Source organism: Vitis riparia, chromosome 3 (genome assembly GCF_004353265.1).
Source record: "Vitis riparia cultivar Riparia Gloire de Montpellier isolate 1030 chromosome 3, EGFV_Vit.rip_1.0, whole genome shotgun sequence".
Lineage (NCBI taxonomy): Eukaryota > Viridiplantae > Streptophyta > Magnoliopsida > Vitales > Vitaceae > Vitis > Vitis riparia.
The window spans coordinates 8,187,493-8,204,288 of NC_048433.1; the positions used below are offsets into that span (position 1 = coordinate 8,187,493).

The window sequence follows — 16,796 nt, forward strand, 5'->3', positions numbered from 1 at the left end:
GGAAATTTGGTACATCGTTAAGAAATTTTGGTACATCAAATACTCCAGCTATCGAGACCCCTATCTATCTTCCCATGGTCCATATTGTTCTTTAAGGACCCTTAGGTAGTGATTGAAGGTCATTCCCCACATTAGAACGAACTTTGGCACTCTTGGTACATCCTTTACAAAATATGGTACATCCTTAAAAATATTTGGTACATACTTGAGCTATTGAAACCTCTATCTTATTACCCATGGTCCATTTATTCCTTTAGGGATCTTTGGGAAGTGATTAGAGATCGTTCCCTACTCCGAAATGGACTTTGGAACACTTATCTCCATTTCCATAGTCCATTTCTTTCTTTGGAGACCCTCAGGAAGTTATTGAAGGTCGTTCCCCACCTTATAATGGACTTTGGCAAGATTAGTACATCATTTACAAAATTTGGTACATCATTTACAAAATTTGGTACATCCTTCACAAAATTTGGTACATTATGAAGGATGTATAAATTTTGTGAATGATGTACCAAGGGTTCCAAAATGCATTTCAAGGTAGGGATCAGCCCCCAATCACTTCCTTATGGGTTCCAAAATGAAATCATGTGTCATCCATGTTCAGATGGGGGTCCCAGAAGCGATAGGATTGGATGTACCAAATTTAATAAAGGATGTACTAAATTTTGGGAAGGATGTACCAAGGGTTCCAAAGTGCGTTCCGAGGTGGGGATCGGCCCCTAATCACTTTCTTATAGGTTTTTATATAAAATTATGGACCATCCATGTTTAGATGGGGGTCTCGGAAGTGATAGGATCGGATGTACCAAATTTAATGAAGGATGTACCAAATTTTGTGAAGGATGTACCAAGGGTTCCAAAGTGCATTTTAAGGTGGGGATCGGCCCCCAATCATTTCCTTATGGGTTTCTAAATGAAATTATGGACCATCCATGTTCAGATGGGGGTCTCGGAAGTGATAGGATCGGATGTACCAAATTTTGTGAATGATGTGTCAAGGTTGTGCTATTTACTAGTGCACATAGCCTACCAATATAATGGTTTTAGCAATAGGCATGCCTCTAAAATCAAGGATGTGCCCCTAGTTTGCATACTGCATATAGTATACCAAAATAATATTATCATACCCATGGGCATGCCTATGCAACGAAGGGTGCACCCTTACTTTGCCTTTTGCATGTAGCATAGTAATATGATGTCATTCAACCATAGGCATGCCTTTGAAATGGAAGGTGCGCCCCTAGATTGCCTTCTGCACATAACATACCAAACTAATGTTATTGTATAAAAAAAATTCCATTTATTCTAAGGATAAGGTGTAAATGTTCAAATGCTTTCCCAATGTGTTAATGGGTCAACCTCCCTTTTACCGACTCCTCACATAACACGAAGCCAATCTTCACCTCAAGGATTTGATACATCCTTCATTAAATTTAGTACATCCGATCTTATCACTTCTGGGACCCCCATCTAAACATGAATGGTCCATAATTTCATTTAGAAACCCATAAGAAAGTGATTGGGGGCCGATCCCCACCTCGGAATGCACTTTGGAACCCTTGGTACATCCGTCCCAAAATTTGGTACATCCTTAACAAAATTTGGTACATCCCATCCTATTGCTTATGAGACCCCCATCTGAACATGGATGGTCCATGATTTCATTTGGAACCCATAAGGAAGTGTTTGGGGGCCGATCCCCACCTCGAAACACACTTTGGAACCCTTGGTACATCATTTACAAAATTTGGTACATCCTTCATTAAATTTGATACATCCGATCTTATCGCTTTTGGGACCCCCATCTGAACATGGATGGTCCATATTTTCATTTAGAAACCCATAAGAAAGTGATTGGGGGCCGATCCCTACCTTAAAACGTACTTTCGAACCCTTGGTACATTCTTCACAAAATTTGGTACATCCTTCATTAAATTTGGTACATCAGATCTTATCACTTTCGGGACCCCCATCTAAACATGGATGGTCCATAATTTCATTTAGAAACCCATGAGAAAGTGATTGGGGGTTGATTCCCACATCGGAACGTACTTTGGAACCCTTGGTACATCCTACACAAAATTTGGTACATCCGATCCTATTGCTTTTGAGACCCCCATTTGAACATGGATGGTCCATAATTTCATTTAGAAACCTATAAGAAAGTGATTGGGGGCCAATCCCCACCTCGGAACGCACTTTGGAACCATTGGTACATCATTCCCAAATTTTGGTACATTCTTCGTTAAATTTGGTACATCCGATCTTATAACTTCCGGGACCCCCATCTAAACATGGATGGTCCATAATTTCATTTAGAAACCCATAAAAAAGTGATTGGGGGCCGATCCCCACCTCGAAACACACTTTGGAACCCTTGGTACATTCTTTACAAAATTTGGTACATCCTTCATTAAATTTGGTACATTCTTCATTAAATTTGGTACATCCGATCCTAAAGCTTTCGGGACCTCCATTTGAACATGGATGGTCCATAATTTCATTTTAGAACCCATAAGGAAGTGTTAAGGGGTCAATCCCCACCTCAGAATGCACTTTGGAATCCTTGGTACATACTTCACAAAATTTGGTACATCTGATCCTATCTCTTCCGGGACCCCCATCTAAACATGGATGGTCCATATTTTCATTTAGAAACCCATAAGAAAGTGATTGGGGGTCGATCCCCACCTTAAAACTCACTTTGGAACCCTTGGTACATCCTTCACAAAATTTGATACATCCTTCATTAAATTTGGTACATCCGATCCTATCGCTTCTTGGACCCCCATCTGAACATGGATGATCCATAATTTCATTTAGAAACCCATAAGAAAGTGATTGGGGGCCGATTCCCACCTCATAACACACTTTGGAACCCTTGGTACATCATTCCCAAAATTTGGTACATCCGATCCTATTCCTTATGGGACCCTCATTTGAACATGGATGGTCCATGATTTCATTTTGGAATCCATAAGAAAGTGTTTGGGGGTCGATCCCAACCTCGAAACGCACTTTGGAACCCTTGGTACACCCTTCACAAAATTTGGTACATTCTTCATTAAATTTGGTACATTCTTCATTAAATTTGGTACATTCTTCATTAAATTTTTGTACATCCCATCCTATCGCTTTCGAGACCCCCATCTGAACATGGATGGTCCATAATTTCATTTAGGGTCGATCCCCACCTTGGAACGCACTTTGGAACCCTTGGTACATCCTTCACAAAATTTGGTATATCTTTCATTAAATTTGGTACATCCGATCTTATTGTTTCCAGGATCCCCATTTGAACATGGATGGTCCATGATTTCATTTTGAAACCCATAAGGAAGTGATTGGGGGCCGATCCCCACCTCGAAACACACTTTTGAACCCTTGGTACATCTTTCACAAAATTTGGTACATCCTTCATTAAATTTGGTACATCTGAACCTATTGCTTTTATGACCTCCATCTGAACATGGATGGTTCATGATTTCATTTTGAAACCCATAAGGAAGTGATTGAGGGTTGATCCCCATTTTGGAACGCACTTTGGAACCCTTGGTACATCCTTCACAAAATTTGGTATATCTTTCATTGAATTTGGTACATTCGATCTTATTGTTTCCGGGATCCCCATCTGAACATGGATGGTCCATGATTTCATTTTGAAACCCATAAGGAAGTGATTGGGGGCCGATCCCCACCTCGAAACGCATTTTTGAACCCTTGGTACATCATTTACAAAATTTGGTACATTCTCCATTAAATTTGGTACATTCGAACCTATTGCTTTCGGAACCCCCATCTGAACATGGATGGTTCATGATTTCATTTTGAAATCCATAAGGAAGTGATTGAGGGTCGATCCCCATTTTAGAACGCACTTTGGAACCCTTGGTACATCCTTCACAAAATTTGGTACATCCTTCATTAATTTTGATACATTCTTCATTAAATTTGGTACATCTCATCTTATCGCTTCTAGGACCCTCATCTGAACATGGATGATCCATAATTTCATTTAGAAACCCATAATAAAGTGATTGGGGGTCGATCCTCGCTTCGAAACGCACTTTGAAATGCTTGGTACACCCCTTTCAAAATTTGGTATATCATTCATTAAATTTGGTACATCTGATCCTATTGTTTTCGGGTCCCCTATCTGAACATGGATGATACATGATTTCATTTTGGAACCCATAAGGAAGTGATTAGGGGTCGATCTCCACCTCAGAATGCACTTTGGAACCCTTGGTACATCCTTCACAAAATTTGGTATATCCTTCATGATGTACCAAATTTTGTGAAGGAAGTACCAAATTTTGTCAAGGATGTATCAAATTTTTTAAAGGATATACCAAATTTTGTAAATGATGTACCAATGTTGCCAAAGTCTGTTATGAGATGAGGAACGACCTTCAATAACTTCCTGAGGGTCTCCAAGTGAAGAAATGAACCAGGGAAATGAAGATAAGTGTTTCGTTAGCTCAAGGATTGGATGTATCAAATTTTCTCAATGATGTACCTAGGGTTCCAAAGTCCATTTCGGAGTACTGAACGAACTCCAATCACTTCCCAAAGATCCCTAAAGGAATAATCGGACCATGGGTAATAAGATAGAGGTTTCAATAGCTCAAGTATGTACAAAATATTTTTAAGGATGTACCAAGAGTGCCAAAGTTCTTTCCGATGTGGGGAATGACCTTCAATCACTACCTAAAGGTCCTTAAAGGATAATATGGACCATGGGAAAATAGATAGGGGTCTCGATAGCCGGAGGATTGGATGTACCAAAATTTCTTAACGATGTACCAAATTTCCTTAGGGATGTACCTAGGGTTCCAAAGTTCGTTTCTGAGTAGGGAACGACTTTTAATTACTTCATAAAGATCCCTAAAGAAATAAACAAACCATGGGTAATAATATAGAGGTCTTGGTAGCTCATGGATTGGATGTACAAAATTGTTTTAAGGATGTACCAAATTTTATGAAATATGTACCAAATTTTATAAATGATGCACCAAATTGTCTTTAGGATGTACCTTAGGTTCCAATATCCATTTTAAGGTGGGGAATAACCTCTAATTCCTTCTCAAGGGTCCCCAAAGGAATATATGAACCATGAAAATGAAAATAGGGGTCTTGGTTCCTCTAAGAATGGATATACCTAGGATCCCAAAGTTCTTTTTCGGGTAGGCAAAGACCTCCAATTACTTATCAAGGGTCCTAAGGAATATATACACCATGATAAGTATGATAGTGTTTTCGGTTCTCTTAAGCATTAATTTACTTATTTTTTTAAGGATGTACCTGTTTTTTTATTAAATTAATATAAAAGGTTAAATACAATTTTTTATGAAAAATATATTTTCTTTTAAATTTTATTTTAATTAAAAATTAAAGATTTTAACCAAAAAAAAAAAAAAAGTTAGATCCACAATCAATTTAAAATCATAAGAAAAATGATAAAAGCATTGTCACTTATTGTGATTTTGATATGATAAATTTAAAATAAAAATTAAAAGAAAAATAATGTAAATAATAAAATAGTATTAGGATGATATTTTTACGTTAACATGTGATATAATTTACAAAATAAATAAATCTTTTGTTTAGTTTTAATATAAAAAATCTTATATCATAAACTTCTAAACAATAAAATGGAGTTTTTAAATTTAAACCTTAATTTATAAAATGTATTATTATAATTAATATTTAAAATCATTATTATTTGTGGGATAATATTTTCATTTTTGTACATTAAATTTTTTATTATTTAATTTTTAAAAAATGCGCGATAATAGGTGACAATGGATTATGGTGGCAGGAGAGGAAAAAAAAGAAAAAAAGAAAAAAGTGGAAACGTGACAAGTGGTATGGGAGATATATTGATATGAGAAAAATAATAAAATTAAATGACCCATGTACTTATTAACAGATAACATTAAATTGATGTGTACTTTTGTCTTTTACTTTTGAGGGTAATTGTAGAACAAATTTGAAAGCACTATTGGAGTGTATGAATAGACAATATTTTTTTCCATTTTACACCAAAATTAAAAAGAAAAAAGTAAAGTTCCAAAATCTCATATTTTTTGTAGTTGGTGTATGGTTAGATGATTTTCCCTATTTATTTCGGGTTTATTTTATAAATACGTGTTATGTCCATTTGTTGTATATCTTATATAATTGTTTTATTTTGGTCATCTTTTGCTGTTTTTGTTTTTATTTATTTATTTATATTATTGATTTGTATTATAGACATCTTATACATGTTAGATTAGCTCGCCTTAATTTGTATCATATCTACCCATTTGCTATTTTATTGGGATTTATTTTGCTGTTGTATATATGCTATTAGTTCTGAACCACGTACATGTTTAGCATATATTTTAGTCCTCTTTATCCATGTTTAACATTTCTTGCTTCTTGATATGAATTGTATATTTGTTGTACATGCTTGATAGTTCTTGTTATTATTTTATATCTCTTATTTTACTTGTGGACTAACCCTCTTCCGTATGAGGGTGTTGCCCAACTTTAGAGTACTTATTGAGGTACCCCTTCTTTTCCTTCTTGATTGTTTGATATGCACGCCTTGCCATTTTTCTGTGCTCTCATTCGATTATCTCCGTAGCCTCATTCTTGGCTTTGTGTCTTGGTATCCATTGGTTTATTAATCAATTGCCTTAGTTCCCTCAACTTATTTAATAGAGACCCCATTAGGGTTTAGAAGGGTGCTACTTTATGATACCTTCTTAATAAGTAACTTAAACCTAGAACTTGGACTTGGTTTTCGTAGACATGCTTTTCCTTTCATAAGGAGTGACTCTTATGGTTTTATTTTTTATTTTGTTTTATTCTTTAAAAATAAATGCTAACTCCAACTTTTTTCCAAAAATAAAAAAATTCACAATAAAAAGTGAGTATCGTCATTGAGTAGGGACACACGTAAAAAATGCAGGTCCATACTAAGTTCATGAATTGATTGAGAACAAATCATGTATTTGCAAGGACCTCATGATTTGAATCTTTCGTACAACCTCTAATGCATCTAAGTCATGTGGAGTGAAAAAATGCCATGCCAAAATGCTTATAAGTATAATGCATGAAACACAATAAATATGAAATGGGAAACTAAGATCTTATTATATAATAATAAATCTAATAAATGTTATATCATGTTATGCTTTTAAGGACTTTATACTAATAGAATGTATTCTCTCCTTAAGTTCCAAAGGATCAACTTGCCATGTCTTGTCTAATAATGCCTCATCTAGTAATCCCTGGTCTTCAAAACTAGCTAGACGTTAGACGCAAGTTATACCTCAACTGATTGATTAAGAAGTTGACTAAAAACTAACCATTAGAGTTTTATTTAGTGATTGTTTGAATATAGAAACCTTGATTGGTTGAGGTCCAACCTCAACCCCCCTTTCTCTATTAACCACTACTCAAAACCACCCTCAACTGGTTGATTAAGGGGTCGATTGCTTTGGTTCATTAACAAAAAATGTAGAAAATTGTTGCACAAGTGACATTTAATGGTTTAGGTTGATTCAAATTAAAAACTTAGGATTGAAAAACCTTTATTAATGATGAAAAAACAAGTTAAACATGAGTTTTTATTCCTAAAATAATCAATATCATTTTTTTGAAAAAAGTTATTAATAATACATAAATGAGTTCTTTTATTTTAATTTTTTAGTTTTTTGGTTAAATCTTAAGGCTTATTTTAAAGGTCAATGTTAAGGCATATTTATTCTTACTGATTTATTATCTTGGCTTAGTCTTATAAGAGAACCTATCTATAATCTTTCAAAAGAACCTTCTCTTGATGTTCCCTTTAACTCCATAATATTGGGTTGTGTAGCTTTTCTTTTCTTTTTTTATTTTTATTGATCAAATGTAATCTTGTTTTCTAATGGTTGCTTGGATTGAATTGGTAGGGTGTTGCATGTGATTGTTTATTGATTAATTTTAGGCTTTTTGTTTAAAAAATAGATGACACACACACACTCACACACACATATATACATAATTATTATATGATAGAATATATGACAATATGGTTTCACTTAATGCCAATAGTTTATATAAATTACATTCCATTAGTTTCATTTAATCCCATAATGTCAATAATTTATATATATTCTCAAATTATATATATATATATATATATATGTACATATAATATGATAGTAACAATTTAGTTTCACTTAATGCTAGTAGTTTATATAAATTACATTCCATTAGTTTCATTTAATACCATCATGCCAATAATTTATATATATACTCAATATTAATATGATGGTAACAATTTGGTTTCACTTAATGCCAATAATTTATATAAATTACATTCCATTAGTTTCATTATATATATATATAATATGATGACATATATGACAGTAACAGTTTGGTTTCACTTAATGCCAATAATTTATATAAATTATAATTCCATTAGTTTCATTTAACATCAAAATGAGAACTGATGTGGTTTTATGACACTTGAAGATGAAGACCATCTAGAAGTAGATAATATGGGTACAATGACATAAAATTTGTATAATATTAATTATAAGCCACATTGTGCAATAGTATAACATGAATTTAAAATTTAAAAGTATATACTCAATATTAATGTGACGGTAACATTATTTGGTTTGATTGAATATTAATACTTTATTATAAAATAAAATTATAGTGACACTGGTTAATCATAGAATATGCATTGATAACAAAGTGAATATTGAACATTAATGGGAAGATAATTCCACAAAAGATGCCATGAGGTCCAAAGATACTTAAAAATGTTAACAATTATAGATACATTCTTTTCTTGCCTTTTTAATGTAGTATATTTTTTTTATAAAATATTTGTAATTATGTTTATGTGTTTATAATTGAATTTAAAACAGAAGTGATAACTTTTGAGGATATTGTTAGGATTTTTTTATTATTTATTTTTATTTTTATATATTTGTAATATCCCATTTGATGAAATATGAATATGAATAAAGAAATTAAAATTTATTTATTTATTATTTTGGTGGTAAAGGGGTGGGATAAATTTTTTGGTTCTGAAAATTAGTCGGGGACAACAAGAATAGGATTTATTTAGAAAAGGAGATGTATGATGACAAAGCCTTACCCTTTTTCCAAACCATATATGGCTGACCAAAATTGGGCAATATTTGTCTGCATAATTTGCATCCTTCCTATTTAGATAGATCTTTATAATCTTACAGAATCAGAGGAGAGATAAACATAATTTCATTTTTCCTTTTATTTATTCATTCTTGTTTTCTGACATAAGAAGTAATATTTAAACTAAAGGCTTACTATTTCCAATTAGATAGTAAAACTTTTATCACAAAAAAAGAAAAAGTTTGATAATACATAAACTTATTTTCTAACAAAAAAAGAAAAAGTTTGATAATACATAAACTTATTTTCTAATCACTTATTATAAATACATAGAAATGATAATGTGGAGGGATGACAATGTCACAGGTTTTTCGAAAAAACCAGCCCCTTTCCACCTCTAATAGGATGAGTTCGGGATAAGTATAAATAGGTTGGGGGTAAGCATAGGAAAATTTTAAATTGAGATGGGTTTGTAGGAAGTTCAAGTATGACTTTGTTTCACTCATGTCCAGTTTCCTGCATACACACATACCAAATGAGAGGTATACACACAACACACACTAAATGAGAAACACACATATACCAAATGAGAGATATTATGTTGTATTTTTTAAGTTATTTTATTTCCCATATGGGGCCTATTTATTTCCTTTTTTGGAACTATCATGACTATCTTATATATATATATAAAATTTAATTTTGGCGACCTAGCCACTCAACTCGTAGATTTCTAAAAGCCCAAGAAATCTAAATAAAACACACTTTAGAATTGGTTTAATGGTATTTGATAAGCATTGAGATACTTTTCCTTTTATGAGTTACAAACATTTGAAAACTAATTAAGAAAGCTAACACGAAGATGATCTGTAAATTTATTTCTTTCGTATGAAAAGTGATGATAATTTCAATTTGGGTTTGACTAATGATACAAAGAAAATTAACTTATCAAGTCATAGAGCTTCCTAATTCTTACAAATTCATCAAATCTAGATAAAAATACACTTATGGTATATGCTAAGGGTTATAGGCTTGCCTTTGATAAAAATATACTTATTGTATTGGATGGGAGTGGACAGATAGGTGTATAGATTACCTTTTATCCTAATTTGAAAGAATAATTAATAATATGCTCATCTTTGAATTAGGAAGAGTTTATTTTGATATTGATTCGCTCCCATTCCTAGATTTCGCATTAATTTCTTTTTATAAAGTACAACTAAGATGTTTAAATACTGGTAATTTTTATGGCTATACCCTAAGGTTGAGATTTTGGTATCCATATTATTGGGTAAGTAATTTAAGTTCAAGGAATGAAATATAGACTGACACAAGAGGTAATAATCTTAGATAATATTGACAACAAATCTAGAGGTGGAGAAACTCTTTAAATCCTCACATATTAGTCCTCAAAAATCACTCAGTTTTGCCAAGAAAAAACCAGTACCATTTCCTTTATTTTCTTTTCCTCTCTTCTTTGATAGGCTAGGAAACAGCTTTCCTTAGTTCTGTATTCTTCTCCTTGATGGCTCCAACGAGGAAAAGTAGGGGCCGCCAAAAGGTTGAGATGACTAAAATGACAAAAGAAAGTAACTTACAAGTTACTTTCTCCAAACGCCGATCTGGCCTTTTTAAGAAGGCCAGTGAATTATGCACACTTTGTGGTGCTGAAATTGCTATAATAGTCTTCTCTCCTGGGAAAAAGATGTATTCCTTCGGCCATCCTGGTGTTGAAACAATTATAGATCGGTTTCTTACCGGGAACCCTTTACCCCACTCTGGTGCACTGCAGCTCTTTGAGGCTCATCGTAGTGCAAATGTTCGTGACCTTAATATGCAACTCACTCAAGTTCTCAACCAACTAGAGGGTGAGAAGAAGCGCGGAGAAGCACTTACACAGATGACGAAGGCCAGCCAAGCACAATATTGGTGGGCAGCTCCGATTGAGGAGCTTAGCTTCGAACAACTCGAGCTTCTGAAGGTGTCGCTAGAAAATCTTAAAAGGAATGTTGAAATGAATGCAGACAAGCATATGATGGAGGCATCGAATCCTCTTGACTTTTTTTCTTTCGAGTTCTGTTGGAGCAGGTGTGCCTTATGATGCGCACATTGCTGCATTTGATCCTCTTAACTTTAACTTTGGTTATGGGGGTCATTTGCTCTAAGTTTGTAGTGTGGTTCAACGTACGTTTGTGTTTTATGTTGTTAGTCATTTGTTTTTGCTTTTTTTTCAGTTAGGTATCGTTTGGATAAATTTTTCGTTTTGTTTTTTTAAAATAGAGAATGATAGTGTAACAATCTACTCCCAATTATATAGACGCGCTTTAAAGTTGCGACCTTCTCTTTAGGTTTAGAATGAAATCTATATGGTTGGGAGTGGATTCCACTCATAACTATGTAGATATATTTTAAAGTTGTGAAGACTAACATGGTTAGGGGTGGGTTATTACATATAGTAGCTTCTATATATATATATATATATATATATATATATATATATGTAAAAACTCTTTAAGACTTACCCTAAAATGATTTTTACAAACGGTTTGACAAAATCGAGCTACTAAAACATTTTTATTACCTCATATTTAAAAATTTTAGAAGTAATTTTCAAAGAGGTAAGGTAAGTTCGGATTTTTATAGAAGAGTTATTATATTTTATATAGAAGTTATTATCATTTTATATTTTTTAAAAATGAAAACAAAACATGTATCCAAACGGGAGTTACCTAAAAATTGAAGTTTGTATTGGTATTGTGTTTCCACATGAATAAAAGGATTTGTTTCATGTATTATTATTTTGACTTTGACATTATTAATAATTCTTTTTGTTGCTAATGGTGTAATTTGGGTGGGTAAAATTAGAGAGAGGTTTTACGTCTTTATAAGCAGAATGGATTAGTACTTATGGTTATAAATTCAACTTAGATAAATCCTATTAGTATGTACATATAAACAATATCTAGCTCCTATCTATCTGGTTGGCAACTATGGATATAGACCATACTTGAATGCAATTTAGAACCTTTGCTTGAATGAAAAGTTGGTACTTCCTGTTATAAATTTAACTTGAACCCAACCCACATTGTTAAACTTACAGTTACAAAATGTACTTTAATCTATTCTGCAATAAGGTAAAATTAGCTTAGGTAATCAATTTGAAAATCAAAATTATAGAACATAAAAAATAAAAGAATAAAGGGCAGTCCATATTTAGATTATAATTCAAATGAAACCTATCTATAATCAAATGGAAGAGTTGTTTGAAATGGAAACAAGCAAAACCTATTTACATATTGTGTTTGTATAACATATTATATTAGGGGAAAAGTTTAATATAAGAAAATAAAACCATTTGAATGAGATTACAAGTGATATGTTAGTCTTCACAACTTTAAAACATATCTACATAGTTAGGGATTTTCATAAATCAACCATTTATAGTTTTTTAATATGACATATATAAATGTAAGGGATTTTCTTATTATGGCTAAGGAAATATTTTATTATGAAATCTTTTTTTGGAATAGATATCCTTGACAATTATACAATTAGTTTCTTATATCGAATATTTCATATAATTAGGAAAATATATAAGATAATTTAGAGAAAAAATATCTTTTGAGTGTAATTGGTGTGGGATCCCCACTAAGAATTTCGCCACCAACAATTGGGACTTTCGAATTTGAGAGTTATAGGATTGTAATCTCTTTTAGCTTATGGACGTGGGTTGTATGCCAAACCACATAAACTGTGGTGTGCTTAATTTTTGTATTTTTTGTTTTCATTATTTTATTTTATTCTTATTATTTTTATTATTCATTGTTGTGGTCTCCAAAACTTTATGAGGTTTTCCTAATCTCTTGAATTTTATTATGTCAAATCATGTAAACTGTGGTGTGCTCAATATTATGTCTTGAATTGTTTTTCTAATAATCTATTATTATTATTATTATTATTATTATTATTATTATTATTATTATACTACCTATTATTCTAAAAAGAAAATTTAGAAAACCTTTCAAAGAAAAAATGACACACACAGGCAAGTACAAAGAAGTAGAAAACTATTTAGTTTTTCCATAATCAAATTGTACATAAAAAAATTCATTATAGAGAAAGTTAGTGATACAAATGAAGACATCTAAATAATGGCAATATAAATAATTTATGAAGGAATCAAAGTTTTATCAGACAAATACATCTTGATTAGATAGTATTGATTGGATAGATTTCGATGCAGAATTGTGAGACAACAAGTTAAATGAAAAATCATATACACACATAGATGCAGAATTATGAGACAAAATATGTTAGATGAAAAATCACATACACACGTAGATCTTTCACAACATTCTCTTGTTGTGACAGCTATCAATAGGAAAACTCACTCAATTGTTAATTAGGTCATATGAGTGTACATTAGAGAGGCAAGGAGACATAGCATTCTAATATTGTTTATATATAGAATCTACCTATTATAAAAATCTAGGCTTATACTAAAAAAATTACATTAAAGTAATTAGGTCATGGCTTATAAGGTGCACCAAGCCCAATTTCAAATTATGATAAAAAATAACTAATTGGACTTCTAGGTAAATAGTTAAGTTATAGTTCAATTTGTTTTTGCCAAAAAAAAAAAAAAAAAAAAACTTGATAAATGATCACATAAAATACAAAATTCTAATATTATTCAATGTAAAACTAAACAAAAATAAGAGCATGAATCATTCAAAAAAAAAAGAAAAAAAAATGATACCCAACCCACTCTAAATCAAGCAAAAACAACATACAAAAAAGCCTAGCCAAATGAGTTTTATGCTCTTAGAGAAAAGAAAAAACACAAAAGATGAAGCTTCTACAAAACAAAAAAGGATGAAGTTTCCACAAAAGAAAGAAGGATGAATAATAATGCAAACTAAGAGATAAACTTCATAATTTATATTGCATTTCTCATTACACCATCTCTTAATACAATCTTATAATACTAGGTCTAAACAATCTCAATTTGCAACTTGAAAACAAAATCAAACAAAAAATAAAAAGTAAAACACAAGTTGTATATAAAAATTTATGAAAAAGAAAAGAGAAGAAAAGAAAAGAAAAGAGAAGAAAATAGAAGAAAAGAAGACAACTCATCCCACAAAACAAAATGAGAAAAAAAAAGAACGTACCCATAATTTGTTTTAACCTTCATAGTTTTTTGACAATCATAAGGAGCTTTAAAGCTCTTATAACTTTCAAATTATAATTGCATAATTCAATTAAAAATTATCCCCAAAAGCAACAAAACATCTTTAATAAATTTCATTTAGTTTTTTAAGCTTCCTCTCGATTTTCCTTTATTTTCTCCCTCTCTTTGTCTTAGACTTTTATTTAATTATTATTATTATTATTATTTGTTCAAAAGTGAGAAATGTGTACATATCCACTTGGACTTTCTCAAGACCTAATTTGAGAAAATTAAGGCTTCAAGGCTTTGACTCCATACAAATATTGATGTTAGACTTATGATATTAGAACGTCTCACAATCTATAACTACCAATAAGGCTATGCTTTTAATTTGTAACAACTATCTTCATTTTATTATTCAAATTCACATACTATTCAGTTTTAAAAGAAGAACATTTTAATTTTTTTTCTAAAATTTTTGTAATTGTTGCGAAGGTTATCCCTTTCAAAGTTGAAAAATAATGTAAAACCATAATAAAAAAAAAATACACAAACCTTAATTACCTTATAAAAAATTTGTCAAATTAATAAATTTAAAAATAGGATGATAGAGAAATGTAAGGATCAAGATCTATATGATTTATCAATTAGGTTATTACATGTACTGTACTTGGTCATTTTAACATGATGTTTTGTAGCACTAATGAGAAATACTTTATTTTTATCTTAGCTAGTTTGAGTCAATCCTAAAAATATAATAATTATTAAGATTTGTTGGATGATATAAGATAATAATAATTGGAATAGAGTTTATTGTTTAGCAATTCTAATTTCATATTGGCAAACCCTACAGTTTGATTTGGTTTCCTTATCACTTATTATTACTAAAGCTCAAAGGGAATATGGAAATACTTGAGAAAACTTGAAAAGTAGTTTTCTCTTAAACTAAGTATCATGTACTATATATCCTCTTTCTGATTTACAAATATGAGATCATACAATTAGAAGTGTTAACATGTAAAATTGCACATTTACACAAAAGAAAAATATCAAAGTTCTGAAGCACTGTAGTCAACCATAAAACTTGGTTCCATCTTAGAAACCATAAATTGTTTTCTTAAAGCATATAGGACAAGGAGCATAGTTATTCAATGTGACTAACACTGTAGCATCCCTATAGGTCAAGGGCATTCTATTGATTAAGAAATTTTTAATTGATTCCTAGGCTATCACATAAAGTAATCCAAGCACTACTATGAACAAGATGAACTTATCCTAGGGCTATACCACCTCCCACTAAACCAACCCTTCCAAATATATATAAATTGCTATAGAATAATTGTTAAAATAAATATATATAAATATAGAGTGATTGTGAATAAGGAAGACCGCACAAATAAATCTTATAAGACCCTTTCAATTAGGGTTCTAAAAATAAGGATACAATGAGTGTAAAATTGTTTCAGTACATTTGAATTACATTCAATATTTTCTCAACCACCTTGAAAAGATACTTGAAAATAATGATAGAAATATAACTTAGCATTCAAATAACTCTTAATTTTAGGAATACCTTATCCGCTTGTTTGAAATGAGAAAATTAGAAGAAAAGAGAGAAGTAAAGAAAGATAGCATACGACTTTTATTGCATGCAAAGACTATATTCCTATAAAGTTCACATGTCTTTAAGTAGTCTTCAAGGTTTTAAGTAACTTGAGAAATTGGTTTCAATATAATTAGTTTCAATAGAAATACAATGTCATGCATTACATGTAGAGTAGCTGTAATGAATTGGTTTACTCTAACAGTCCCCCTTAAACTTGGTTTGAACCTTGGGTGACAGTAAGTTTGTCACAAATGCTAAGAAATTGAAAAATTGGCATAGCTTTGGTGAATATATTAGATAGTTGTGCTGAAGAAGGGATATGACATTTGTGAACTTACTTATGAAGGACTTTTTCATAAACAAAGTAGATATTAGTTTCAATATGCTTTATGCGTGCATGGAGAATTGGTTTAGCTTAAAGGTGGACGATGCTAAGGTTGTGGCACTAGATAATCAGAGTTGTTGATGAAGTAATGTGATGTTTATGAAGGCGAGATTGTAGCCAAGAGATCTCGATGACTAATATTGTAGCAACACTACAATATTCAACTTTGGTGGATGACATGGAGATGGTATTTTGTTTATGAGAGAATGCTAAGAAATAAGGTTGGGTTCAACAAAGAGGTAATAGTTGGAGGTGGAGCGGCGATCGTCGATTTTGGAGGCCTGGTCAGCATGACAAAGGATTCTTTTAACAACCTTCCAATGAGCAACAAGAGGAGTTTGCATAAATTGACAAACATGATTCATACTACAGGTGATTTCAAGGCATGTAATGATGACATATTGGAAGGCAGTACTTTGCTAGAGTTGAGTATCAGAGAAGGAAGCACTACCAAATTTGGGTTTGATTGATGATACCAAGAAAATTAAATTAAA

General features: G+C 31.6%; 1 protein-coding gene across 1 annotated transcript; it reads left to right on the forward strand.

Annotated features, from left to right (window-relative positions):
• Positions 1–10,663: 10,663 nt before the first annotated feature.
• LOC117911673 (agamous-like MADS-box protein AGL62) lies at positions 10,664–11,303 on the forward strand. Its single transcript, XM_034826077.1, is given in 2 exon segments — positions 10,664–11,206; positions 11,208–11,303. Coding segments are annotated over 2 exon segments (639 nt in total).
• The last annotated feature ends 5,493 nt before the right edge of the window (positions 11,304–16,796 follow it).